Source organism: Dicentrarchus labrax, unplaced genomic scaffold, assembly GCF_905237075.1.
Source record: "Dicentrarchus labrax unplaced genomic scaffold, dlabrax2021, whole genome shotgun sequence".
In the NCBI taxonomy this organism is placed as follows: domain Eukaryota; kingdom Metazoa; phylum Chordata; class Actinopteri; family Moronidae; genus Dicentrarchus; species Dicentrarchus labrax.
Genome location: NW_026136723.1, coordinates 24,033,334 through 24,059,262, shown reverse-complemented (window position 1 = coordinate 24,059,262; position 25,929 = coordinate 24,033,334). Strand labels below are relative to the sequence as shown.

Here is a 25,929-nt window from a genome sequence, read left to right as displayed (position 1 = left end):
TAACGCAGCATTAAGGTGCTGTGTCACTGTGTTTTTTATAATGCAGACATCCCCTGTTCCTCAATTATAATAAACTATAGGGGTTGTACAAGCTTAATAATACCAGATTGGTGCACATATCAAAGGTCACCTCTTATGTTGGCTCAACATTTCTGTGTTACTTACTTGAACTGTAAACCTAAACACGTCCTTCATCTGACTGATGTCCATGCAGGTTTCACTGCTCTTATTTAACATCCTCTCCTCTGTAATTTGACACCATAAACAGACTGCGAGGCAGACGAACACGCAGTGACTTTTACTAAACAGCTACATATAGTAGTGGGAAAAATGCAGTTGTATTTGTTGTGCTATGTTTCAGACTACTTAAGACCTCCTTGTTCCCCTTTTGTCACAACGACTGTGTTGTAAAGATGTGCACAATATTGAGTCTGATAGAGAAGAATAATCCCACTTATTTGGGTTTGTTGTAGATGTCATGATTGAAAGTACTTTGTAGTCTTTAAAAATGGTTCAGATAATTATTAATCAATATAATATATATTGATTATGTGGAGGGTTTGTGAGCGTGAATAAAAAAGCAGAGTCATTTGGCTTCTCCTTGATATTTATTAAACGATACAAGCATGCCAAATCAATCAATAAGGTGTTGTTTGGGGGAAATGAGGGAAATTCCAGTTAGGTTTTTATCTCTTTGACTTTCTCTGATGTTTCTTCCTCTCTGTGACTCATCATTCTCCACCGTAAACGTTCCTATCACAATAAGTTCTCACAACAATCAGTTTACACGGTCTGTGCTTAAATCTATAGAGTGACATACTCTGGTGGTGTCTGAGCTTTGTGTGGCACTGTGTGTTTCTACTGTGTGCACAGTTGGCTATGTGTACATACGATCACTGAGCTGCAGGTATGGCCCTTAAACACTATTGTTCAGACACGACTATAACTCTTATAACTGTATAAGATGTCAGGAAATATTGAGTAATGTTATCCAAGGCTATTTTAGAGCCGGCTGTGACGTCTTCAGATTGTTTCTTTTGTCCGATCAACAGTCCCAAACCAAAAGATATTAAATTTACAATCATATAAGATGAATAAAAGCAGCAACTCCTCATATTTCTCAAGCTGGAACCAGAGAATGTTTCTCATTTTTGCCTGAAACTGTTATTTTCTGTATATCGTCAGATTAATTGATTGACAGATGTGCACAGAGTTCACAGTATGCCCTTTGACAATATATGGTTTTAATGTGGATTGCTATGAGATGTTGTGCAGATATTCATTATTTTGATGATATCTAGCGCCACCTGCAGGTCAGAGTTTTCACTCATACAGTTAAATATCTCAACGTCTAACAGATGGATTGGAAATGTTGTACATGACATTGATGAGGCCCTGAATCTCCACCATGAGGCTGAGCTTTGTGCTTTTATGTGAAATGTCTCAACAACTTTTGGACATTAGATTCATTGTCAGGATAATTTGTAATAACTTCGGTGAGCCTCTGATTTTTTCATTTAGCGCAATCATCAGGTCAGATTTTAAATTTGTCCAAAATTTGGGTTTGAAACTAAATACTGACAAAACTAATGACATTCCCATTAGCATCAGTTGTTGATCTTGATAAATAATTTAAACAAACAATTGATTTATCAGATTTGTTGATTATTTTAATTTTGTTGGTTTGGAATAAAATTGTTGACTAATCACACTTTCACGACACTTTCACTACAAACTGATGTTGATTTCTTACATTTGTGACTCAGGTAAATCTAATTATAATAACATTAGGTCATTCTTTTCTTTAATTTATACCACAACCCCTGGTGGTCTTATCTGGTTCCTCTCAACAAGTAAGTCAAGTCAGAACCACAGGCACATCTTTGTTGGCTGCTGGCCTCAGAAAGACCCGTTGATTACCACCGACCTTAGACACAGGTCAGACAGATCTATCTTAAGACAGGGAAGCAATCAATGTAGCCAGTTTACTCATAAACTGTCAACAGAGCTGCCGTGCAAACATGTCTCCTGAAGTCCATGCTGGTGTCCCTGGAACAGCTGACGGTGCAGGTTTCAGTGTGGTTTGATGTGTTAAGATGAGTTTTATTTTCTGCTTAATGCAGCTAATAATAACAAGAGCGGAAGAAAGAGGACAAGTGTGTTTGGAGATTTCTTAATAACTAATTTTGTCATCTGCCACACAGGATATAAATTCAGTTCCAGAGTTCAACTGAAGACAGCCCGATTAAGAATTCTGTCTCAGTCTGATTCATTGAAAGGCAAATACAGACACCCTGTCTATTACCCTCACTAAACATCCCCAGCTCTCTATGCCAATGAGACAAACATCAGGAAAATATTTCCTTAAACACTCTCTTATCTGGACATTTGTTCTTTGGGACTTGTAAAATATTAAATTTCTCGAAAGGAACTAAGCGCACATTTCCTCAATGTCATAAATGTATGCCGTGACTTATCCAGAGTGAGAATGAAAGTATCCCGAGGTTCCTTCCAAGGAGAATAGGAGCTAATATGGTTGTTTAAATTTTAACTAAGGGAATTTTGCCCAACAAGGAGGCAAATCTTGATTAACGACTCATGGAAAAGGAACGGGACGTCCAAACTAAGGTTCATTTGCAAGTCTCTGTCACCTAAACACACCTGTATAGTGGCTCAACAGAGTCACTGTTGTGCAGTGGGGGCATGAGGAGGGAAGGTTGGGGGTGCAGGCGCCCGCCTTTCCAGTAAGGGAGACAAATGGGTCAAACTGCCTTCCTGTTCTCATATCATTGGATACTTTATATATGTAAAACACTGAGAAATACACACATAGATAGTCACAAAAAGACAAGGATACGGTGAGGGACAGAAGGCTCTGTTTCACTGAAGGAAGCCACCAGTAGGAGGTCTCAGTTCATTCTAGTGATTTATTATTCTTTATTTAGACAGGAAGGTGGCAAGTATATTTGTTCTTCCAGGAAATCCTGGTTAAGATGACAACAGTCAATCTACATAGAATTAGTTTCATTAGGTGTTTAATAGAAAATTATATTTTTTTAGTTTAAACTTTTAAAAGTAAAAGTGAAGGTAAAAAATGCAGGTGAACATACCTGAAATGTGTGTTATATTTTTATATTTGTGCTGAAAAACCTGCAGGGTTGAACAAGGAAAGTAACTCTCCCGTCTCCCTGCAACCTCTCACAACAGGCTGCATGAATTGTTACCGGTTTAAAAAAAGTGTGATGTTTATGTGGGAATTGTTAATCATTTTATACAGAGTAAACTTCTTTTATGATTACAAATAAAACTGAATTGAAAATGTCCACTATAAATAATACAATGCATTTTAACTGAATTCGGAAGTGATTTTCAGAAAATTTGGTTTGTTATAAACTTGAGGAATTGACCATGATACTGGTTAATTGTTGATCTATGCAAAAACATTAACCTGCTGAATAACTTCCTCTGGGACATGCAGGCAACATCTGTTCTACATCTGTTATTAATTTTCTAAATAAATAATGTTTAAATTGAGAAGTTTGGACTTATGGTACTGTTTATTGCTTCTTTATTAAGTTTAGAGAGTCAGGTGAACCCAGGACGCTTGGTTACAATATTATTATGCATCTTAAATCAAACTGAGACTATATTAAACAAAAAACACTTTGCAAACCTCCGTTGATTGTCGGAGATCTGCACTCTTCTTAATTTTTTCCTTTCATTAATTGATTTTCTAATAGACACTATACGCGAATCTGGGAAAACATTGCATCTATGTAAAATTAATCCTTGGTCATTGGTTCCGGTGTGCATCTTGACAACGTTTGACTACAACGCTGTTTGTCTGATTGGATAAGCGCTTTTCTAACTGCAGCTTCTTGTCTTAAGATAAAAAAGAAATGAGATTAAGACTAAGTGTTAGTGAATAAGTCTCTTAATATCAGAACAGAATCAGTCAACATGCTGGAGTGGAAAGCAGTGACCCCTTAACCTGGCAAGTAAAAGTAGAATTCATGGTCAAAAAAAGATGTGGGATGTAATTATATATATTTTTTTAAATGGAGAAATATACCACCCACTTTAACCAAGCTCTTATTAAGTTCTTATATGTGACAACAACAGGATTCCTTGAAATTTGTTTGTAAAAGGACTTTAAAAGTACAAGGAATCCAACAAAAGGGTTGCTTCTAAAATTTTACAATAAATTCTGTACAAAAGGTTTATACTCAGTGAGAAGTGTATAAAGCATTCACAGTCAATAATGAAAGGAGTAGAGCATCAAATCTTCCATTGAGTGAAGTGGCCAAACTAGCTGGTCTGGGTACAAAGTGGGTGGAGACTAGCATCAGGATGGGCTGAGCTTCACCTGCTGTAAAAAGCTGCATCCTTGCCAGAGAGGAGAACAGAGAGGCCACAATGCTCAGCTTAGATAAAGATGTAGACATATGTAAGAACAAAGTGAAAGAAACCTAAGCTAGAAGGACACACAGACGAGGAATGAAAAGACTCACACCCTATCTGAGGTTGACCTGAGCACTTGACCCAACCTACATAACAGTTGCCTAAGAGTTTGTGGAGCAATTTTTCCACAACCATGGCAGCTACTTGGCAATTTGCACTTTTCCTCTGCATGATGCTGATGGTGTCCACAAGCCCGAGCCTGGCAAATGATAACACAGAACACTTCACGACGGCGAGCAGTGATCACGGGACCGCCTCAGGCTCGGACTCCGAGCAGGGGACGCACCCAGGCAGTGAGACAAGTGACACCTCACATGGGGAGAGTGGTCATGGAGGAGGGCCCATCACAACTCTACCTATTGTGAGCTGGAAGTGGGAGCATGTTTCCACCCCATACCTGGTGGCCCTCTGGATCCTGGTCAGCTGGCTCTGCAAACTCGGTAAGTCCTAACAACTCTTGTGCATGGAAGGCTGATCTGTCCTTAGAGACATCTTTTTGATAAATGTGATGGAGTGGCTTCATTAGGGGTAACATTTGATTGAGGGTAGATTGATAGAGGGCAGAATGAATACTTCAATGTAAGGGTGGTAATTAGATCCTTTAGTTAAGTTAAAGTATAAATACAGCTATTACAAGTAAAAGTTTTGTATTTATAACTGCACTTAGGCTAAAGTATTATCAGCAAACTCCATTTTAAGAATCAAAAGTAAAAATAATATGAGGAATTGCTCTTGTATTCTCATATATTGGATTTTTATTACTGATGTGTTAACATGTGAGCATTTTAATGTGGCAGCGTGTTGAGGGGGAGCTAATTTTAACTACTTTTATACTGTAGGGTAGTTTCATTTTTAAAAGCGAATAATACACAGTTATTGTGTTGTTTGATGATGATTTGAACTCATGTAAAGTGTCGTTAAGTATCGTGAATACATTATATAAATGTAATGTTACCAGTTTATTTGGTACACCACGCAAAAACTACAAATTCTGCCCTCGTGGAGGTTATTATGTCCAGATTTTTAAGTGTTCATTGAACTGTTCCTTGGAAGCTGGAGTTTATGATCTTGTTGATTTGTTTTGAATTATAATAAGTGTATCCATCCCTCTTATATCAGTGAATATATAGATTAATTCCCCCTGAAAATTGCCTCTATGTTAACAAACAAGAACATGACTATTTCTATATAGTTATTGTTAATCCCTACGGGGTCGCATTCCCCTTGAAATCAATGAAACAAGGCAGTGGGAACACTACCGCTTCTGTCCACAGGGGGCGCCAGAATCAACACAAAAACATCCTTTAAGTTTTATGTAGAGGCTTTAAAGTTTCCATGTGTAAGATTCTGAAGCATTGTACGTATTATTTTTATATATGAATCACTTTTATTGCCAATGTGTGAACGTGTTGTAACGTCATTTTAAAAATGAGACCTTACCTGACTTTCTCGGTTGCCTGTGGACTGATTTTTACTCGCCTCTATGTGCAGTATCAACTAGTTAACATTAGCTCATAATTGAAACGTCCCATCACAACACAAAGTCCAAATTAAAAACTAAATTTGTGAAATGTATTGTGATCACTGATATGGCTTGCTATTGTGGACAAATTGTAAGATAGCTAGAAAAATGCTGTCAGTAAGCTTCATTCAGACTCCGGGGCTGATCTGGAAACGTTTGCAAAATTACTTCACCAGCTAACGTGACGCATGATACTAAATTATGAATTTATGAATTATGAAACAGTGTTGACTTTAGCCAACAATAATTGATGTAACAGTGGATGCGGCGGCATTCAACTGGCTGTGCGGTGTTGGTCTGGCATTGGTTGCGTTGTGTGGCTGATGGGGTGATTTGTAAATGGCAAGTTTGTTGCATGTAGTCAGCGGTTGAGTATCTGATTATGTATATTTAATTAAATCCAGCATTGCCATAAAGCAGATATTTAGGGTATCTTTCTCATTTTATTCATCCATTCACTCGTTCCAAGATTTAGGGTTTGGTTGCAACTGGGTCTATAAAATATGTATGAATTAGAAAAAATGTGTTTATTAGATTTTAATTATTTAATTGGACCTGAATGACACAAATGGGGGCCTAAAGAGAGTTTGACCTCTGTTAGATATCTCACCAGATGAAGCCTCAGTTCTTGTCTTGTTGTGATCACAGAACATGGTCATTAGTATTTCATGTAAACACAACAGACGTAACTGGGTTGCGGCACTGTGGACAATGTAAATGAATGAGTGTGCATGTGTTTACACCTCCAGTGACATAAATATGGGACTGCGATTTTCAGTATATGATGCAGGAAATGACTGTGTGGATAACAAAACAATGAAATAGGACACAACTAGCTAACTTTTTTTTTAAAGTCTGCAAATAGTTACACTAGATAAGTCAGTTTTGGCAGCTTCAGCGTTAATCTGTGCTGCTTCTGTGCAGAAAAATGTTACAGCTGTGTTTGTACTGACAGTAACTTGCATGAGAGATTATTAATGAACAGAGAGATAGAAGGTTTCTGCAGCTACTAACATTTGTCTTTTGAGTTCTGGTGAAAAGTGAAATACTTGACTCAACATAGTTTAAGTTTATTTAAATCTAAAAACTGATTAGCAAGTACAGGCCTTTAGCAAATTTCTTGAATTAAAAAGATCGCAAAAGACAACATATTTCAACATCGGCACACTTTTACCTTAAGGTAATTTAGAGTTCACACTCGAAATTGTTTAAACAAAAATATTAGAAAGAAAAAAGGCTGAGTAGAGGGCAAACATTTACACAAGGATTAGAAGACACCTCTATAAAGTTTGCTGTTTCACATAGGGATTAAATTTAGACACTTTAGAGATAAGGCTTAGTCGGGACGACATTGTAATAAATGTGTTCTGCTGCGGAAAAAGATTAGCATGTACATAACTTTAAATATGTTTAGAAACTGGAAACTTCTTGTTAAGAGTGTACATTTATAATTAAAGGAAGTGGAACAAAGTAATCAAAACACAAATAATATGTGCATGCTATAAATGTTGACTCTACATAGTTTACTTAAGTGCAGACAAAGGGACCTTCTTTCTACAAATTTTATTTCCTCTTTACAGATTTACAATGCTTGCTTTCTTTCATCCTCCTCACTGCAGTCAATTTCCTCAGCTCTGCGCTAATTGAAGGACAATGGACAAGAAATGCAGGTTTAATAGTCCGTCAGGGTCTGGAAAGCTTCCTTTTCACCTGTCAGTCAGTGCATTAAAATAACTCCTATGGGCGGAAACATTTTGTATCATCAGACTGGAATTATTACACATTTCAGAAGTTTTAGGTTAATTTCAGGTCATGGAGTCACTAACTACATCTTGAAGTGTCCTTGAGCAAGATACTGAATCCTAAATTGCTCCTGATGCTGTGCTGTCGGTTAATGAATGTGTGTAAACAGGATTGGTTATTAATAAGCAGTTGGCACCTTGCATGACAGTTTGAGTGTGTGAATGGGTGAATATGACGTATATTAAGACTAGCAGTCCATTTACCTTTTACTCTCAGTGTCTCTGACCTTTTCACTCCTGACAGGTCCACCCTCATAATGTTGTAATTTAAGTTCATTGTCTTGTTTTACTCATTTGAAAAGAACGTGTAGCCAATTGTAATGGTCACAAATGACACATTTCATGGAGTAAAAATAGTTTTTTCACAACTGCCTGACAAACAATAACTACTGCACCTCCCAGTCTGATAAACAACCTTAATATGACCTCTCGTTTTCACCATGAAGTTGACCTCTCGTTTACAGGTGTGCACAGAGCTGTGGCCAATTTGGAATGATTGAAAGGTTTAAGTTTAAGGCCAGTCGCTGTTAAGCAAGATATATTAGGTCATTAGTTAATAAGGTTGAACAGGGGACGTCATGCTTGACAGTGCAGGCTATGCAGTTTAATGTTGGATCATTTACAGTATTTAGATCACACCAGAAACCAACAAGAGGTCTATTAGACATAAATCTGCTTCCATTATTCTATCGACCAAACTTAGTTCTGGTCGTTAAACATTATGCTGAATTATATTAAAGGACCAGTGTGTAGGATTTCAGTTGCATCTAGTGGTGAAGTCACATATTGCAGCTAACTGAAGTGGAAACTAACATAGTGGTTCACACCTGTGCTTGTGTGAGAGCTTGCGTATCAAATCATTAAACCAGTTCATCTTACCAATGAGGCTATTGTCCCTTGTCCTGCTCAAACAGTATGGGACTGTTGGCCAAAAGAAACAAACAACATGCAGATCATAATGCAACAGGTTCAGCGAATCAGCGCTTATGGGAGTAAGTACAGTATTTACAGGAGGAGAGTCCATTTCGCAATGTAGGCTAATCATATAATGTAATATAAATTTGAGATGTTGAATAAATCAAAAAGTCTCTTAATACTTTACGATCTTCTCTGCTCTGTCTATGGCACTCAAGCCCATTGATTACTACTGAACACATACATCTTTGATAATGTCTCACAAATATACTGTTTCATTCTTTTAAAGGCTCAATCATTTCCTGAAACAGCTGGGAACTTTAGTTTATAGTAAATGTTACTCAAACAAGAGTAAATACTGCATTTGATACAGACAGACTTGGTGCTATAGTACGGTATTTACCGCATTGGGACGGAGGGATTAAACTACAGGGCCCATGTTCATCAAAATGAAGGAACATGTCACCCAGTTCAATAGTGTACTTTTAATAGTTTGGACAACAATGGAGCTATATGGTACAGAAGAATGAGATATAACAGGTATTTCAGTCTTTCCATTGGATTTATTGACAGTCAAAAAAAACAAGGAATAATCTTATTAACTGGAACATAGCTTCATTATTTCATAGTAGGAGTTTATTTAGGGACTGCAAGTAGACAGTTTTCTAATTTCTCTCACGTCAAGGCACTGGGAGTCTTTAACCAGGGTTGAGTAACGTAAGTGTCAATCATTACTAAGCCCAAAGCTGTGAGACAACCCAGTGTAAATGTTCCTTCTTAGTAACACACACAGGTATTCGTTCCACATCTATCACATGACCTCTGCTCCATCACTTACTCCCTCACTCCCACACACACACACACACACACACACACGCACACACACAATAAATGTGTCATGACAAACTAGAGTAGATGCGTTAGAGACCGGAAAGCACAAACAAAGCAATGACTGGTGAGTGTTTTAAATGTGACTGAATAACTGGAGACTTCTCTTGGACATCCGTTACCCCCCCTTTAATCCTCCAACCTAAACACACACACAGACCCACACACACCCACACACACAGAGGAGATACTGCACATATAAAAGGCTGAGTCCAGCACACTTCTGATCACTGCTGACCCACAGACTGTGGAGGGAATGAGGATACAACAACGTCACAGAGATGAGCACTAGAGGGAAAGAGGAGATAGAGTAGTGAAAAGATAGTGATAGTAAACAAAGCGTGAGTAAGACAGAGGACGCACTAAGCCACAAAAAAGGAGGGATCAGGGAGTGTGACACACTGTTCAGTGTGGCCTTGGTACAGACAGATCACCTCCTTGACATCTGAGGTTGCACAGGCACAAGACAAAGGACCTTTTTTTTGGAGTGCCCCTTTTCTTTTTTACTATTTTTTAAATTAATTTGTTCAAATGCAACGCTGTGGATATGTACACCTGTGGCTGTTGGGGTCAGTGTTACTGATCTGCCTCATCTCAGGGGTCACACGGGTGAATGGGGACGTGGCGCTAACGCATCAAGAATCCCGTTTGAATCCGTCCAAATCGAACTTGAATCAGACTGAACATGGCCATGGCTCCGTCATCACAGGAATACCCATCGTGACCTTTAAGTGGCACCACGTGGAGACCCCTTATCTAGTTGCATTATGGATATTGGTGGCTGGTTTGGGTAAATTAGGTATGTAACAAACATTTTAGGGAATAAAAGTGTTTTTTCATGATGTAGATTGGTAAATGAGATGAGAAAAGAAGTTAAGAGGAGCCCAAATAGCGAAGCATCAGCCTGTTATGTCACACCTAGTTTGGATGTTGCAGTTCAACAAATTCCTCTCTCAAAGAAGATAATGTTGAGCTATTTTTAACCCACCGAATCTAAAATAATTACAATTTTGACCTGTTAGCACACACACAGGAAAACTGCATATGCATGAATGATTATATCTCATATTGATGTCTTTTCTTACATTTTCTGAAATAAAGAACATACGTGACAACTCAAGAGCAAGAATAAAAACTATAAATACAGAAATCTGTAATGTGAAATAACTCTTCAAACTTTGGCTGAAAGCTGTTGCGGATGTTCATCGGTTGTATGTACCCCAATGATATTGGTAGAAGCTGATTGAGAGGGCCTTTAACCATGCACTGTGATATGCCTTTAATATTGTAACAAATAGTGTCACTGGCTGCGAACGGTTGGCTGTCTTATCAACACAGCATGATGTTCCAAAGAACAGAAGAGTTTCTTTTATTTTTATGCATGTTTGTACTGTGTTGGAAGCACCACCGATTGTGTGGAAGTTCTAGACCTTTCCTAGTCACTTCATTGTTTAATATTTTATCTCACTGAATACTAAATACCACAAAACATTGTGTGTTAGAATTTGTGAAAAAAGATTCGTGCAAGCTTCTTTGGGTTCTCATGTACAAATGTAAACACCACATTGAAATATATCAGACTTTCCTCCAAAGTGTCCTTATCTTAATCTCCCACTACTTTTGAATGGAACATATCAGAAATACAAAAGTGCAGCCCCGTGTTCAGTAGGTTTGATTATTGAATAAGCTTTAGCGACACTTTGTCAGGCCATTAATCCAAGTAACCTTAAGCAAAAGTCTGTGTTTAGTTACGCAGAGAGATTTCTAAACTGTCGCAAGTACCACCGTGCTGGTTAATCATATGCCCAGGTCAAAAAGTGTCACTTTCTCAGTCGAGCTCAACGGTTGATCATTTGCAAATTTTGCAACCTCGCAAAGAGTTCTACTTTGATGGTTTAGTTATGATGCATTGTGTTTTAAACATTGTCAGTCCCAGGACCCAAAAGTTGAGTACAGGCTTGTCTCAAATCCTAAGAAAATTCATTCTTGTTATTGGTTAATATGAAGTTGCTACTTGCTGGCTAGAGAAAGTCCAATTTCAGGAGAAACCATATTTTTTCTTCTCTTTTCTCAGTCATCGAGGCCAACCACCATGTGACCAGTGTGATCCCAGAAAGTGCCCTCCTCATCTGCTTCGGCTTCATTCTGGGTGGGATTATTTGGGGTGCTGACAAGGTGCAGACCTTCAAGCTGACCCCAACAGTGTTCTTCTTCTACTTGTTGCCTCAAATCATCCTGGACGCGGGCTACTCCATGCCAAACAAGCTCTTCTTCAGCAACATGGGGGCCATCCTGATCTACGCCGTCATCGGGACCTGCTGGAACGCAGCCAGCTTGGGGCTGTCGCTGTGGGGGTGTCACAAGGGTGGAGCCATGGGTAAGAGCAACTTTGTAGTAGTTATAGTTATAGTGTTACTAGTTATTGCGATGCAAAAGGGCATCAAATCATTGGATTTTAAGGCAAGGGTGATTGAAGGGCCTGATCTCTTACAGGTTCTTCCAACTTCCTGTTCAGCTAATTAAATAAAAGCCCAATTTAGTGCCTCTCCTGCCCCGTGTGCTGTAGGTGACCTGGACCTCGGCCTGCTGCAGTATCTTCTCTTCGGCAGTCTGATGGCCGCTGTGGACCCCGTAGCCGTCATCGCCGTGTTTGAGCAAGTCCATGTCAACGAGGTCCTCTTCATCATGGTGTTTGGAGAGTCGCTGCTCAACGATGGAGTGACAGTGGTGCGTATGCCATTCAACTGCCGTGCAACTGCTGTGCTTAACTATTTATTTTTTTATGTTACTAAAGAAGTAGGACAGTTTGTGAGCTTGCTGAGACATCCATCAATGGAAAGTACACTTCAAATACATGAAGTATTAAGAATGTAAACATTATGCTCTTTAAAGTAAGGACCTTTACCCTGACTGAGGTTGTGTCATATTGCCTGAGCTTAATCCCTCACTGGTCATTCAAAGCGCTCTTTGAGGTGGTTGATTTAATAAGAATACGTGGTTGTATGTATTATGAATCATGAAATTCCACTCTATTCAAGGTACAAGTGTGATTTACTTATCGTTCTACACCACAGGGTTGCAAGTTGTAGTCCCTTTATGCCACTCACAAAACTTTACACACCTTTCTAACAGGGTTTAAGACGTATTGGAAAAAAGCACTGTGGTTTTGTCGTGTCAGAATCTCCAATTGTGGGGATTTGAATGTGGTAATCATCAGATGTTGCACGCACATACATATTGTTGTTGTTGTTGCAGGTGTTGTGTTACAATAATCTGCACGCTGCTGCTTTGTTCCCAGTTCCTCTTTCATTCTACACTTTGACCACAAATGGTCTTCATCATGAATAGATGAGATGAGATGACGCCCCACACATCATCTGTTAACTGGATAATCAACAATTTACATGTGACAATGATATGAATAATTTATTTGCTGGAAGTGAAGGAAACACTTTTCTAAAAAATATTCAAAACCTGTGGAGGCCAATTAAAAAGACATGTTCGTGAACAAAATAAGCAAATAAAGTTATTTGTGTAATATCTTTTATACAATGTCAATTGCCATTTAAGGCACAAAACACAAGACAGACATTGTGAGAGGCAAAGACAATACAGGAGCTGCAGATAAGGAATAATACAAAAATACAGTAATTATAGCATGTCTGTATGCCATATCTAATCTTCTTCTGCCTTATTCTGCATCCAAAGATACAACAATTTATTTTCTCCTTCTCTTAGGTGCTCTTCAATGTATTTGATGCGTTTGTGTCACTGGGAGGAGACAAAATTGATGCTGTGGAGATCATCAAAGGAATAAGTAAGGAGTGACTTTATTTACCCATTAATAGGGAAGAATGTAACTGTGCACGCAGCGATAGACTCTACCAGAGGGTTGGTTTCAGAGATGATGTGTGTGTGCATACATTTTCACAGAGGGCTTTTTTTTGGAGGAAGCCAAGCTGACTCCATGTGTCCTCTTTCTCCTTCTCCAGTTTCCTTCTTTGTGGTGGCATTTGGTGGTTCCCTCGTGGGCTTTGTGTTCGGCCTGCTCATCTCTCTTCTGACCAGATGCACTAAAAACATCCAGATCATTGAGCCAGGCTTCGTCTTCGTCTTGGGATACCTCGCCTACCTGACTGCTGAGATGCTCTCCCTGTCTGCCATCCTTTCGTGAGTACATCTCTTTTATATTATTTGTCTCCATTTTATTACATATATAGAAGGATTTATGGAAGGAAGCATGAAAGTCAACAATGTTTATGTGTTTTCTGTTCTGTAGGATCGTCTTCTGTGGTATGTGCTGTCAAAAGTACATCAACTCAAACATGGACGAGAGGTCCGTCACCACGGTCAGATACGTCATGAAAGTTTTAGCCAACGGATCAGAAACCATCATCTTTGTGTTCCTCGGCATCTCGGCCATCGATAAGGAAATCTGGGTGTGGAACACGGGCTTCATCCTCCTCACCCTCCTCTTTGTCTTGGTGTATAGATTCATCGGTGAGATTTAGTCTTTTTGCTGTCAGTTTTGTGTACATAACAGCAAATTATCTGACGTCAGAAGTCACAAAACAGACTGTCTTTGTGTGCATGTATACTACAGGTGTCTTTTTCCTCACCTGGATCTTGAACAAGTTCAGGCTGGTCCCTGTGGAGTTGATAGATCAGGTGATTATGAGCTACGGTGGCCTGCGAGGGGCTGTCGCTTACGGCCTGGCTGTGATGCTGGATGAGAACAAAATAAAGGAGAAGAATCTGATGGTCAGCACTACTCTCATCGTGGTGTACTTCACAGTTATTCTTCAGGTAACCGCTTTTCTGTCTTGCTGCCAAGATAAAATACAATAAACAGCTTACTTACACAAAACACATAACTGCTTGATTTTGCTAACTTTTGCATGAATCTCTGTTTGTTGCAGGGAATAACGATGAAACCTCTGGTCAACTGGCTTAAAGTAAAGAGAGCTGCAGTGGGCGAGCTCACACTCATAGAGAAAGTGCAGGACAAGGTAATCTTAAAATTGAACAACAGGAAGAACCATACATTACTAGGTGTGGGGGAAAAAATCCTTCAGGTCCAATTCTGTGGCTGGTTCAGATGAGTTTATTAGAGACAGAAGTTCACGTTTTTTGTTTACATACATGCAGGTCTGTTTCACAAAGCAAAAAGGCCAATTGAATTCCAGATCTTCTGGATAAAACAGATTACACTTCAGTGTTACTTAGATTGCTATTGTAATGACAAAAGGCCATTGGTCTGAGCCTTCCTCACAATACAACAAAAGGTTTCATTCTCAGGGATCTGGTAATCAGTAGCTGCTTTTCCACCCAAATTTCTCAGAACTTTTAGTCCCAGGACTACTTTTCAAGGAACTTAAAGGTTCCTTCAGCAAAGATTGGGAAAATTCTACAGTATACACCCATTAGGTTATATAGCTCTAATTACAACATATAAAGTTTCTTTTTATCAATAAAAATGATCACAGCTGCGCAACTCTTTTGATTCAACTTACACATCTTAAGCTTAGGGACCTTTTCTTATTTTAACCTATTACGTTACCTGTTTTAAATACTGAGGTTACCTGTGTTGTAAATATTAGAATACATTAACACAAGCATATGCATCACATGCCTTTATTCATATATTTATAAAATAGTTTAAAGGTCCAGTGTGTAACATTTTGGAGGATCTATTGGCCAAAATGGACTATAATATTCATCGGTATGTTTTCATTAGTGTATAATCACCTGAATATAGGAATCGTTATGTTTTTGTTACCTTTGAATGAGACGTTTTTATCTACTATTTCTACGAATGTCCGCCATGTTGAACCACCATGTTTCTTTCTACAGTTGCCCAGAAGGGACAAAACAAACTCCTCATAAGGCCTTTTTTGTATTTCTTGAGAGCTTTGGTTGAATCAAGGGGTTTCAGCTGGTTGCAGTCCGCAGTCTCACCGCTAGATGCCACTAAGTGTTAAACACTGTGTTAAACATCTGACCAGCCCTTATTGACTACCCTTACTTACCCGATCAACAATCACATTATTGATAAAGATATTTTAATGCAAGGCTTTTAGAGAAGAAAGGTGCAACTTAAGAACGATAAGAACTCAGTCACACTGTCTCACTTACTGCTGAAATATTTATTTAATTCAGGTATATAACATTTCCACAGTAAGGCAGACAGTGTGCGGGAGTTTTTCCTTGTTGTTTTTAGACACAAAAACAGCCACTATATACACATTTGGTTCCACAACTATTTATGTATCTGCAAAAACAAAGAAAAAGGCCAATTCAATTCTGGGCTTTCCTGGATGAAAGAGGTTACACCTCAGTGTTACTTATACTGCTGTTGTAATGCCAAAACCCAAAAGGGAGAGTGGCTCAGATGCTGAAACAAGTTGGGTTCCCATAATAGAAGCCTGGGTTCTCCTCACAATACAACAAAAGCTTCCAGGGATTTGTTAATCAGTAGCTGTGTTTCCAGTTTTAGTCCCAGGAACTACTTTTCAAAGAACTAAAAGGTTCCTTCAGACTATTTTTTGTCTGTGTTTCCAATCGCGGTCTAAAGACCCACAAAGATTAGACAAATTAGTCTACACCCATTAGGTTACACCCATATACCATTTCTTTTTTATCAATAAATATTGTCACAGCTGGACGACTCTATTGTTTTGACTTACACGTCACCTGCAATTCAGCATAAAGACCTTTTCTCACCGATACACTCTCCATTTTTAAATACTGAGTTTACCGGTCTATAATGGTGAATTTGAGCGCCACTGCTTTAGAAAACAAGCATAAGCATTACTTTTTTACCTTTTTACATATATACTAGTATGCTACATACGTACATATAGTGCCAATTGAAGCTTCAATCAATCAATCACAAATACTTAGTGCTGAAAGCCCCATCCCAAAAGTTCCTGTACTTTTGGAAAGTGCTACCCGACTTTTTGGGGACTAAAATAATGACCCCAGAACTTAATTTAATTTAGACGCAGTTCCTCCAAAGGTTCCTACTCCCTGGGGAAGGTTCCTCTGGTGGAAACACAGAAATAGTGTGTCTCAACACAGAGCTTAGAAAGGCAGGCACTTAAATGAGGATTTTCTTCTTCAGGCTACAGTGCAACTTTTACAGAATCTCTGTTCTTGTTGTTCAGGTGTTTGATCACATGCTTGTTGCCATCGAGGATATATCTGGACAAATAGGACACAACTACATGAGGGACAAGTATGTAAAGACGTGTTAAACATTTTAACAAGTAAAGTGTCTTTAACTCTTTGAATGAAGCTACAGTTATCTCTTCTCTCGCTGTGAAGGTGGAATAATTTTGAGGAGAAGTGGATGACGTGCATTCTGATGAAGCCATCGGCGAGGAAGAACCGCGACTACGTCTTCAAAGTCTTCCATAAGCTGAACCTCAAGGACGCTATGCGCTACGTGACTGAGGTGAGGGTTAATGTGCTGAAAACATTTGTGGACCTGAAACAGACCTTAAGATTCACCAGTACTGGTCAGCAGCAGCTGGTAAAGGTAAACTCTGATGTCTTGATGTTGCAGGGTGAACGTAGAGGTTCTCTGGAGTTTGTCCGCAATGAAACTGCATTTATCGACTTCAAGAAAAAGTTTGATGACGATTTCTCAGAAGTCATGCCTGACATCATGGCTGACACCTCCGACGATTACAGCGATACGTCCGACATGAGGTGAGCAGCAAACACTTTTACCTGATTTACACCATAATCACAGGAGAGCTGCGAGGTAGTCTAATACAAGCCAGCTGGAGAACAAACTCTTTAAGAACAATACTACTAAAAAACTCCTTTTTACACTTTTCATTTCAACTGTGAATGTAAAGACGTATACATATTTAAATATAAGATACCAAAAGCATGCCAACAATTAAAGAAGTTGAATCTAGAGTTGATCTACTTTGTTCATTGAACATCTGCTTACTCAGATCTGGCCGGACACTGCGCCCTGGTGGCCACAGACAGTCACAGCATTTGTTTTCACACTTGGAAACAAACCAAACTAGTGGAAATTACCTTGCAGTGGCCATTTATCTCCAATTCTCCTCTATCTCTTGTATGAGTGATAAAGTCATGATTTTTCCCCGCTGTAGAAGAGACCCTGTGCCGTCAGTGAGCCTGGAAATGCACGAGCAGACCATGAATGGTATGAGGCCGTTAGAGGACGTTAACAGTCACCACCTGCTGCAGCAGCATCTGTACAAGGGCAGGAAACAGGCAAGCAGTCACATCATTATATTATATATATATACATTATATATAATCGTTATATATACTGCAATAATAATATTAAAAGGGAACTACAGAAATGTAGTATTGCACTTTCGTATAGTTGGATTTTTATTCTCTAATATTCCTCAGAAATGTCTTATCCTACATTTCCCATGATGCAACACAATAGTGTCTTTCATTAGAGGCCTCCTGCCGCCTAATTGCCCATTTCTTTCAAACCCCACACTCTCAGTTTGTAGTAAGTAAACTGAACTGAGTGTCCCTTTAAAAACAATGACTGAAACTTATGATAAAGGTTCTGGATGAGTAATGAGTTACAGGCAGTCAGATGACTTTTCTTTGTCTTAACGAAATCCAGCTCTCAGATTCTCATATTGACTTGTTCTATGTTTCTATGCTGTCTGGTTTATAGCACCGACACAGGTACAGCCGGAGCCATTTCGATGTCAACAAAGATGAAAATGAGGTGCAGGAGATCTTCCAGAGGACCATGAGGACTCGCTTGGAGTCCTTTAAGTCTGGAAAGATGGGCGTCGCTCCACTAAAGCACATTACTAAGCACTTAAAGAAAGACCAACAGCAGAAGGTCAGAGCCTCAGAATTCATTTTATTAGACAATTTACATTATAACAATAACATAAGGGCTGCATATTGAACCTCGGTTGTCAATTAATTGCAAACAAACAAGTATCACAAGCTGTCATCAAATATTTGACCAGATTTCTAATCTTTAGAACTTATTTTCCAATTTTATTGAGACAATTAATGTGCAACTGATTGTGTTAAGATAAGTTTTAAGATTTTAAACTTTAGTTTCTGCTGTTGAATCAGAGAAACTTGATTGTATTTATTAAAGTCAGGTAATAAAAAAGTATAATTTGTTATTATACCAAAAATCTCCACTGGTACCAAAAATTACAAATAATATCTCGTCCTACTAATCACAAAGTGTGTTAGAGTTTTGTTTTTCACATCTTGTAACTTAGTTTTAGTGTAACATACTAATTAAATGATTATTCTACTGCAGATGCCAAACGGAAAATCATTGGACAAAAGTAAAACCTACCATTCTGGTGATGAAGGTTTGTATCTTTGTTTCAGTTTTAAAAAATGAATCAGAAGTCTTGTTGAAGCACTTAATGAAAGCCCTTTTTAAAAAAACAATTTCTCTCTCTTTGTAGATTTTGAGTTCTCAGAGGGAGACAGCGCCTCCGGCTTTGAGGCATCGGCAAGTTCATTCCCCATGAGGGTCACCTACAGAGCTGGAGGTAAACATGTCTACCTAACCTGTGGTGGAAGAAACAACCATATACTTTACCTTCTAAGTACCAATACAATATTCTAGAAATACTCCATCACACATAAAAGTCCAAGTAAAAGGACAAAAGTATTATCAAGGAATCAAGGAAGCATTATATTGTTGTAGCTGGTCGAGGTGCAGGAAGTTGTAATTACTATACATACAGTTAGGCATTATAAGGGTTGGGACCCTCCAAGTGGTCAGATAAGAAAACAAAACACAAAGTATTGCAACTCAAAGCTCCACAGATTTTTTGGATCTTCTCTAAACTTTGCTGTTTTTATGAAATATTGGATAATTTTACCCTTATGAGCCTCAAACAGTTATTTAGATAAAACCATTTGAAAAGTTTAGAGGGGAAGTTACTCTAAAAAACTTAAGGCACACGCCAAAAAAGGTTCGTAACCACTGGTTTAGTCTTTTAAAATCTATTGTTTCATTTAAAATCTTATTCTGAAAAGTATCTACTAACTCACAGCTGCCAGATAAATGTAGGGGAGTCGAAGTATAAAGTACTAAAATATGGAAATACTGTAAATAATTAACGCACTCTCCACCAAACCTTGGCAACACTAATTCAGTTTCTTTCATTCATCCAGCTGGAATTGAGAATCCTGCCTTCATGCCAGACCTGGACCCCATGGCGCAGGTGCAGATCCCTCCGTGGCTGGCGGAGGCCGAGGTTGACAGCAGCATGGTGGCTCCGTCGCAGCGAGCCCAGCTGAGGCTGCCGTGGACGCCCAGCAACCTGCGGCGCCTGGCTCCCCTTCGCATCAGCGCTCACTCCACCGACTCCTTCATGCTGGCCGACGCTCCTGCCGCGCAGCAGAGGGACAACGACCAGCTGCCGCCGCCTCCGCCCCCACCAGCACCCCCACATGGAGACCACATGTAGCGGCACGCAGCCCCTTCTTCATCTCCCTTTAACCTGGCTGCCAAAGACAGAACCTAACCTCAAGACTTTGCACTGTCTACTCTCAAAATATTGACTAGGGAATGTTTTCTTTTCCGTGCCAATGTTTAATCTTACTCCTGAGTGTCTGAACGAAACATTCACGATCCCATAACCTTTGTGCTCTTGACACAGCTTCCATTGTTGGTCTAACTTCACCCTTCACTGAACAGAGGGAAGCTGCAGGAGACCTTGTATGCACAGTGGCATGTTATTTAGCAGCACACGTTGAACATTGTCACATCCTCTCCTCTGGTTCATAGTGAACCAGTCAAACATTTCAGACCAGTCCCTGTGGAGTACCTTATCCCTGAATGCAGAAATGTTTGTCAACAATGTAGATGTTTATGAATTGTGTGATATGAAAATAATTCCAACTCTGTAATCTGATTATAACATTTTTGTGTGTTTTTCTCATTTGAGGTTGAAAATGAAACTTGAAGAATTAGAACATTGTAAAAAAACAAATGTGTGATAAAGACATAATATATTTATTCACAAATGAAGTTTGGTATTATGTGGACGTTTCCACCATCTCAAATCGGTTAGATATATTTTATGTACCTCCAACAAAGAACACTTTGACTGAACGACCTTTGAACTGTATCGATTTAGAAATAAATGAAGGAGAAAAAGAAGTATTTTGGAGTCAGTTACACTGTATTAAGTAAAATGATTGGTTTGATTGATTAGATTTTATTAGAAAGGTAATCTACTACTTATAATTTATTAGTAATTGATTAAATCATTTATCAAGAACAAAAAGCCAAACATGGGCTGCTTTTCTGTTGCTTTTCTCTTTTTCATATTATTTTAAAATCAATGTTGGACTATTGTAAAAAAAAATGTAATATTGTGGCAAGTAGCTGCTCTATATACATATATTTAATACATGTTAACATGCCCAGTTACCTCACTAAGACTGTATGTGTTGAGAACCAGGGTCAGAAACCTTTACTATTAATAAAATCTGTCTGCAAAACATACTGATCTTTGGATTTGGGATCGATAGCTAGCCTGGCTAAGGACACTCACGACTAGTAGCCACCACTACTGATGTTCAGCAAAATACAGAGGAAAGGAAAAGTTCAGACAGAGTTGGGGGTGCTGAAAAAGTGTCTATATAATGAATAAATAATAATAAATGGTTTTTGTATTAATTTGAATGGTCAGGATAATTTCTAGCCTATTTAATAGTTAACATTTTACACTAATTTTATGCTTTTTTTTAGCAGATAAAACTAATATAAAATGAGGTAAAACTTCTTTCCTGCCATTAAACCCGTGTACACGTGAATCCCAGTAAAAAGAAGACAAAGTCTTTTATAAGTTTAAACGTTTTTATGAACTAATTGTTTCCCCTCAGCACCTCTACGTCCAGCCCCCACGGTAAAGGTGTCAGATTTTAGTTAGTTATTTTAAACTGGGCTGCAGATGTGAATTAGCCTTTTAGCAAAGTCTTTACATCAAACTGATTAACGTGATGTTTTTCACCATCTTTTGTCCATTTTCTATTCTGAAAACTTACTTTAAAACTAATCAGATTAATCAATTATCAACAAATTGCAGCCCTAATAGTGACAGACTGACTCTTTAAGTTGTTTGATTAAATTTGTCACACAATATGTTGAAACTTATACAGAATTAGTTTCCATCACAATGAATTAGTAAAAAAAACAACTAATTAGATACAAAATACAGTGACTGTACATATTTCATTATAAATAGTCCATTTCTGATGTTTCCAGGTGCTTTGTGACGTAATCTAATATAATTTTTTCATTCCCAGAGTCCTTCAGGTAAAAATGAGATCCATCGAGCATCCTGACAGTGAAATCACCCGACGTGATGCTTTTCCAAGCTGTTGATAAAACACAGGAACATGATTAATGACATAAACATGGAGACGACTTACAGACAACAGATGTCTTTCTCTAGAACACTTTGTTATTTGGCACATCTTTAAACCCCTATTCAGTCTCCTAAACTAAATGAATCTGCAGAGACCAAATGTTGCATAATTTCTGATACTGAGCTTCCAGAAACCTGCATAAGCTCTGTCTATAATAGAGGTAGAGTGAGTGTGTAAACATCAGAGGACTGACCTTGTAAGTCATGAGGAATGTCATCCTTTCCATCAAAACATGTGACGGGGCAGGAGAGGAGTGGACTGTCGGGCTTGTTACACCTGCAGGAAAGTCAGCAACTTCCAGTGAAATGAATGGTTAAAAACCAGATTTTATTAAGTAAGAAAGTAGTCGGCGCACCTGTAGTTCTCCACAACGTGCAGGTCGGCCTTCAGGGCGGGAAGGAAGAGCTTCAGGACTTCGGGGTTCGCCAGCAGCTCAGGAGGAGTTCCTCCAATCGAACTCATCCACTTGAGAAAATCTTCATCGGATAAGTCGCTTCTCTTTGGGGTTTTTATACGCGTCTCTGACTAAAAGATAAAAGATAGTACGTTACTGGTAGATCATCGACAACAAGGAGTGAGAACTAGAAGTGCTCGTTTGTTCCAGTCGTGTACAGAAGGAACCAGATGTTTGTGCACGTGCACGCTACTTCCAGCTCAGTTTACAGGTTTGTTTTGCTCATTATGCAACTGTCATTAAACATTTAATGGTGTAGTTCAAGATCTTCCTCTATATATATTACGAAAGATATTAAATTAAGACGTTGTTGACAGCTGTGGATGTTGGAGGGTGTCACAAAGGCATCACAACTGGACTGATTGACCATATTATTAAAATGATTTCAATCAGGCACATTTGCAGCCTCACAATGCAGGTTTAGTTTAGTTAATTGGTCTCTGATTATATTTTAATAAATAACCAGTTTATCCAAATTGCTTTTCTTTGCAGAACATCATAAGGAATATTATTCTCATTGTGAGCAAGAAAGAAATATAAAATATTATGGGGCCTGTGATGGAACAAATTTAACTGGAAATCTGGACGTTAGTGCACTCAGGGCCGGATCTAGAGCAACAATCACTGGGTGGCAACAGGGTTGTATGACCACTTTAACGGGTGGCTGATTTAATATATTATATCTATTATAGATTTTTTTTAGCATTCATCTAATATTTGCTTGAAAAGATAAAATTAAGATATTTTAACTGAAAAACATTACATTCTTGAGTTTTCAGACATGTTTCAAAATACTTTTCCTCTTCTTTTTTCATTAAATTTAAGCGGATCATTTAGTCTAAAACGTGTCCATAGCAGATTACAAATTTATATTTCATAATTTCTTATTTTCTTTCTCTCTTATTTTTCAATTTCATAATGATGGCTCATTTTTAGGTGAGCTAAATATGCAACACAAGTCTTACATGTCACTGTTTGTAACACGGGGGGCTTTTATCCTTTGCTGGAATGGCCACCCTTGGGGGATAAACTAAGAGTATACCCCCCCTCCATACACCCACTGTACCTGTGGTTAAACGTAGTAAATAAACTCACATATGGTGCAGAGGCACCAGACAGGAAGATGTGAACCGGTTCGAGGTTGTGCAATCTCTTCAGAGCATCTGCCACAGCGAAACTCGTGAAGGCACCAAAACTAAAAACAGATCAGGACAGTGCGAACGTTAAAAGACAAGAAAGATGTACGTGGTGGAATAAAAACAGAGAAACACAAAGAAGCTCACAGGAGATAACTGAGCTGTGATGTCATGACAGATGTGATGCTACTGTCATCGTACCTGTGGCCAAACAGAGCAAACGGCTTCTCCTTCAGCACCGGCAACAACGCGCCGATAACCTCGTCCACAATCTGCTGCATGTTCTGAAAGAACGGCTCTTTGGCTCGACTCTCTCTGCCTGGAAGCTTGACAGCAAACACTGAAAGAGACGGTTCAGAAACACTGCAGGTAGAAATATAATCACACTGTAACATGTGTACACTTTGTTTTCACAGTGCAAGGACATCACGTTCAAGTTCCTCCATCGTTTGTTTTCTTTTTACTGTAGGTGAAAGGTTACATTAGCAGTAAGCAGTCAGAAACAGTATGAATGTAGAGCTTAACAGTGCAGAGGGAAGCACTTACAGGGCTGCACGATATTGTGATATTGCTATATGATTCACCAGTAGTGGAGAAAGATCATTTTTGAATCACAATCTTTCATTTTAACTGAAAAAAAACAACAAAAAATCAAGAATTTGTGACATTTTTGGGCTGGAGAACAAAGTTTGTAGGCCAGGACTTCTCTACATCTCTACAGTTCTTCATTATAAAGCTCCTTTGTCAAACATTTTATTAAAAAACAAAAAATTACAGCCATATTTCTGCAGCCCTCAGCCCTCATACCACCCCCCTCCAGGTGCGTTACCTTCTATGGAGCCGTTGAGGACGTTGCCCCAGCGTGCGTAGTGTATGGACCCTCCACCTGCCCAGGGGAAGCATATCAGCCTGCTCACGGCATCTGGCCTTCTCTTGAAACAGTTGATCACCTTCTCCATCTTAATGCAACAGAAAGGGGCGAAGAGCCAACACTGATTCCCATCTGCTGGGCCTGAAGTCTGTGCTCCTCCTTCTGTTGGAGAAGAAAAAACACACATCAACCAACAGAACAACTCACCCTAGAGCAGAGGTTGTTTCAAACTACGTCAGGGAGGGTTATAAAGATGTTAAGACACACCTGTTTGTTGCTGGCAGCTCCATCAACTTCTAGAAAGCCAGTGGTTGTCCCTCATGCTGAAGTGAACTAGTTCCTGGTTATTTTCCTCTGTGGTTTTATGTGTGGGAGCTGTTGTAGAAGTTATATCTGTGGATTGTGGAGACATCTACAGTGTGGAGTGTGTATGTCCATGCACTCAGCTCAAACACTCATTAGACACTGCGTCCTTTACTGGTTCCTGTCGGATTCATGTGTTATTGGTCTTTTGGTGCCTGGATGGATGGACAGGAGTTTATTTCAACACAAGACGTAAATAGAAACAGAGAAAAAAAAAGTTTCTCGGAAGTGACGTTGTTGTTCTACAGTTGGTATTTCCTGACGGGTTTCCCTCTGTAGAAGAGGAGGAGGAGGAGGAAGAGGAGGAGGAGGAGGAGGAGGAGGGTTTCGTCGAGTTAGACAAAGTTAAATAGCGCAATACCGGAAATCCCACGACAAAAAAAAGTCCAACATTCAAAATTGTATTCAAGTAAAGGTTCTTTAGAAGCATTCAATCATCAGAAAAACTTACTTAAAGTATCAAAAGTTAGTACTAATAATGTGTTTATATAGAATATTATAATATATTATATTATTGTATCATTAGGATGAATTAACTTGTCAATTCTAGTGAATTTTATTGGTGCATTTGGTAAATGTGGAGCCAATTTTCACAACTTTATCTACTGATGAATAGTTAAATTACATATATAAAATGATTAAGTGGTTCTCAGACTGAGGAAGAAAGAAAGAAAGAAAGAAAGAAAGTTTAATACTATTGCTTTCTTACTAGTAGTGTAACTAAATACTAATACATTTCAGTAATAATATCACAGTTACCCCACAATAAGTAATGACTTACAACCTTACTTTTATTGTCAGCCCCCTTCTTATTTGAAATCCAATAATCCTTATATATATATATTAGGTTCATTTTTGTAATTGTGGAAGAAACTAGTTTGGAAGATGGAAACATTTACATTCAGAGGCTGGAAACATCCACATTACTCTGATTTTAACCAACAAAACTAGATTGTAATCGTCATAAGCCTGAATTTTGTGGCGAAGGAGCACAGTTACAAATTCTGTGGCGAATAGCAGAAAAGTAATATTCCTAGAAGTGTAACTAATTACTGTTGTTGTAAATAAAATAACACAAGTTA

At 38.6% G+C, this 25,929-nt stretch overlaps 2 protein-coding genes across 3 annotated transcripts; one reads left to right on the top strand and one right to left on the bottom strand.

Moving 5' to 3' along the window:
- The first annotated feature begins 4,385 nt into the window (after window positions 1-4,385).
- LOC127358411 (sodium/hydrogen exchanger 3) lies at window positions 4,386-21,258 on the top strand. 2 transcript variants are annotated; one of them, XM_051391494.1, is made up of 16 exons: window positions 4,386-4,901; window positions 11,663-11,965; window positions 12,155-12,315; window positions 13,327-13,405; window positions 13,581-13,758; window positions 13,868-14,088; window positions 14,192-14,394; window positions 14,508-14,597; window positions 16,755-16,825; window positions 16,915-17,044; window positions 17,156-17,301; window positions 17,721-17,844; window positions 18,272-18,445; window positions 18,887-18,941; window positions 19,041-19,127; window positions 19,759-21,258. In XM_051391494.1, exons 1-16 carry the CDS (start codon window positions 4,595-4,597, stop codon window positions 20,052-20,054), a joined length of 2,625 nt encoding a protein of 874 aa, XP_051247454.1. In that variant the 5' UTR covers window positions 4,386-4,594; the 3' UTR covers window positions 20,055-21,258. The 2 variants fall into 2 exon arrangements, with proteins under 2 accessions (XP_051247454.1, XP_051247455.1); XM_051391495.1 differs by lacking the exon at window positions 4,386-4,901 and adding an exon at window positions 9,829-10,387.
- A 174-nt stretch (window positions 21,259-21,432) lies between these two features.
- On the bottom strand, window positions 21,433-25,047 carry olah (oleoyl-ACP hydrolase). Its single transcript, XM_051391562.1, has 7 exons — window positions 24,752-25,047; window positions 24,443-24,646; window positions 23,815-23,953; window positions 23,573-23,672; window positions 22,379-22,548; window positions 22,217-22,299; window positions 21,433-21,972 (listed from the first exon to the last, which is right to left on the bottom strand). Exons 2-7 carry the CDS (start codon window positions 24,570-24,572, stop codon window positions 21,830-21,832), a joined length of 765 nt encoding a protein of 254 aa, XP_051247522.1. The 5' UTR covers window positions 24,573-24,646; window positions 24,752-25,047; the 3' UTR covers window positions 21,433-21,829.
- Between the last annotated feature and the right edge of the window lie 882 nt (window positions 25,048-25,929).

Bases quoted from the DNA above. Each gene is read 5' to 3' on its own strand.
- LOC127358411 (XM_051391494.1), top strand. From the start codon at position 4,595: ATGGCAGCTACTTGGCAATTTGCACTTTTCCTCTGCATGATGCTGATG. The intron at 4,902-11,662 runs GTAAGTCCTAAC...CTCTTTTCTCAG, and splicing joins CAGCTGGCTCTGCAAACTCG to TCATCGAGGCCAACCACCAT. The intron at 16,826-16,914 runs GTATGTAAAGAC...CTCGCTGTGAAG, and splicing joins CACAACTACATGAGGGACAA to GTGGAATAATTTTGAGGAGA.
- olah (XM_051391562.1), bottom strand. From the start codon at position 24,572: ATGGAGAAGGTGATCAACTGTTTCAAGAGAAGGCCAGATGCCGTGAGC. The intron at 22,549-23,572 runs GTGAGTTTATTT...TTTATCTTTTAG, and splicing joins CTGGTGCCTCTGCACCATAT to TCAGAGACGCGTATAAAAAC. The intron at 22,300-22,378 runs GTGCGCCGACTA...ACTTTCCTGCAG, and splicing joins CACGTTGTGGAGAACTACAG to GTGTAACAAGCCCGACAGTC.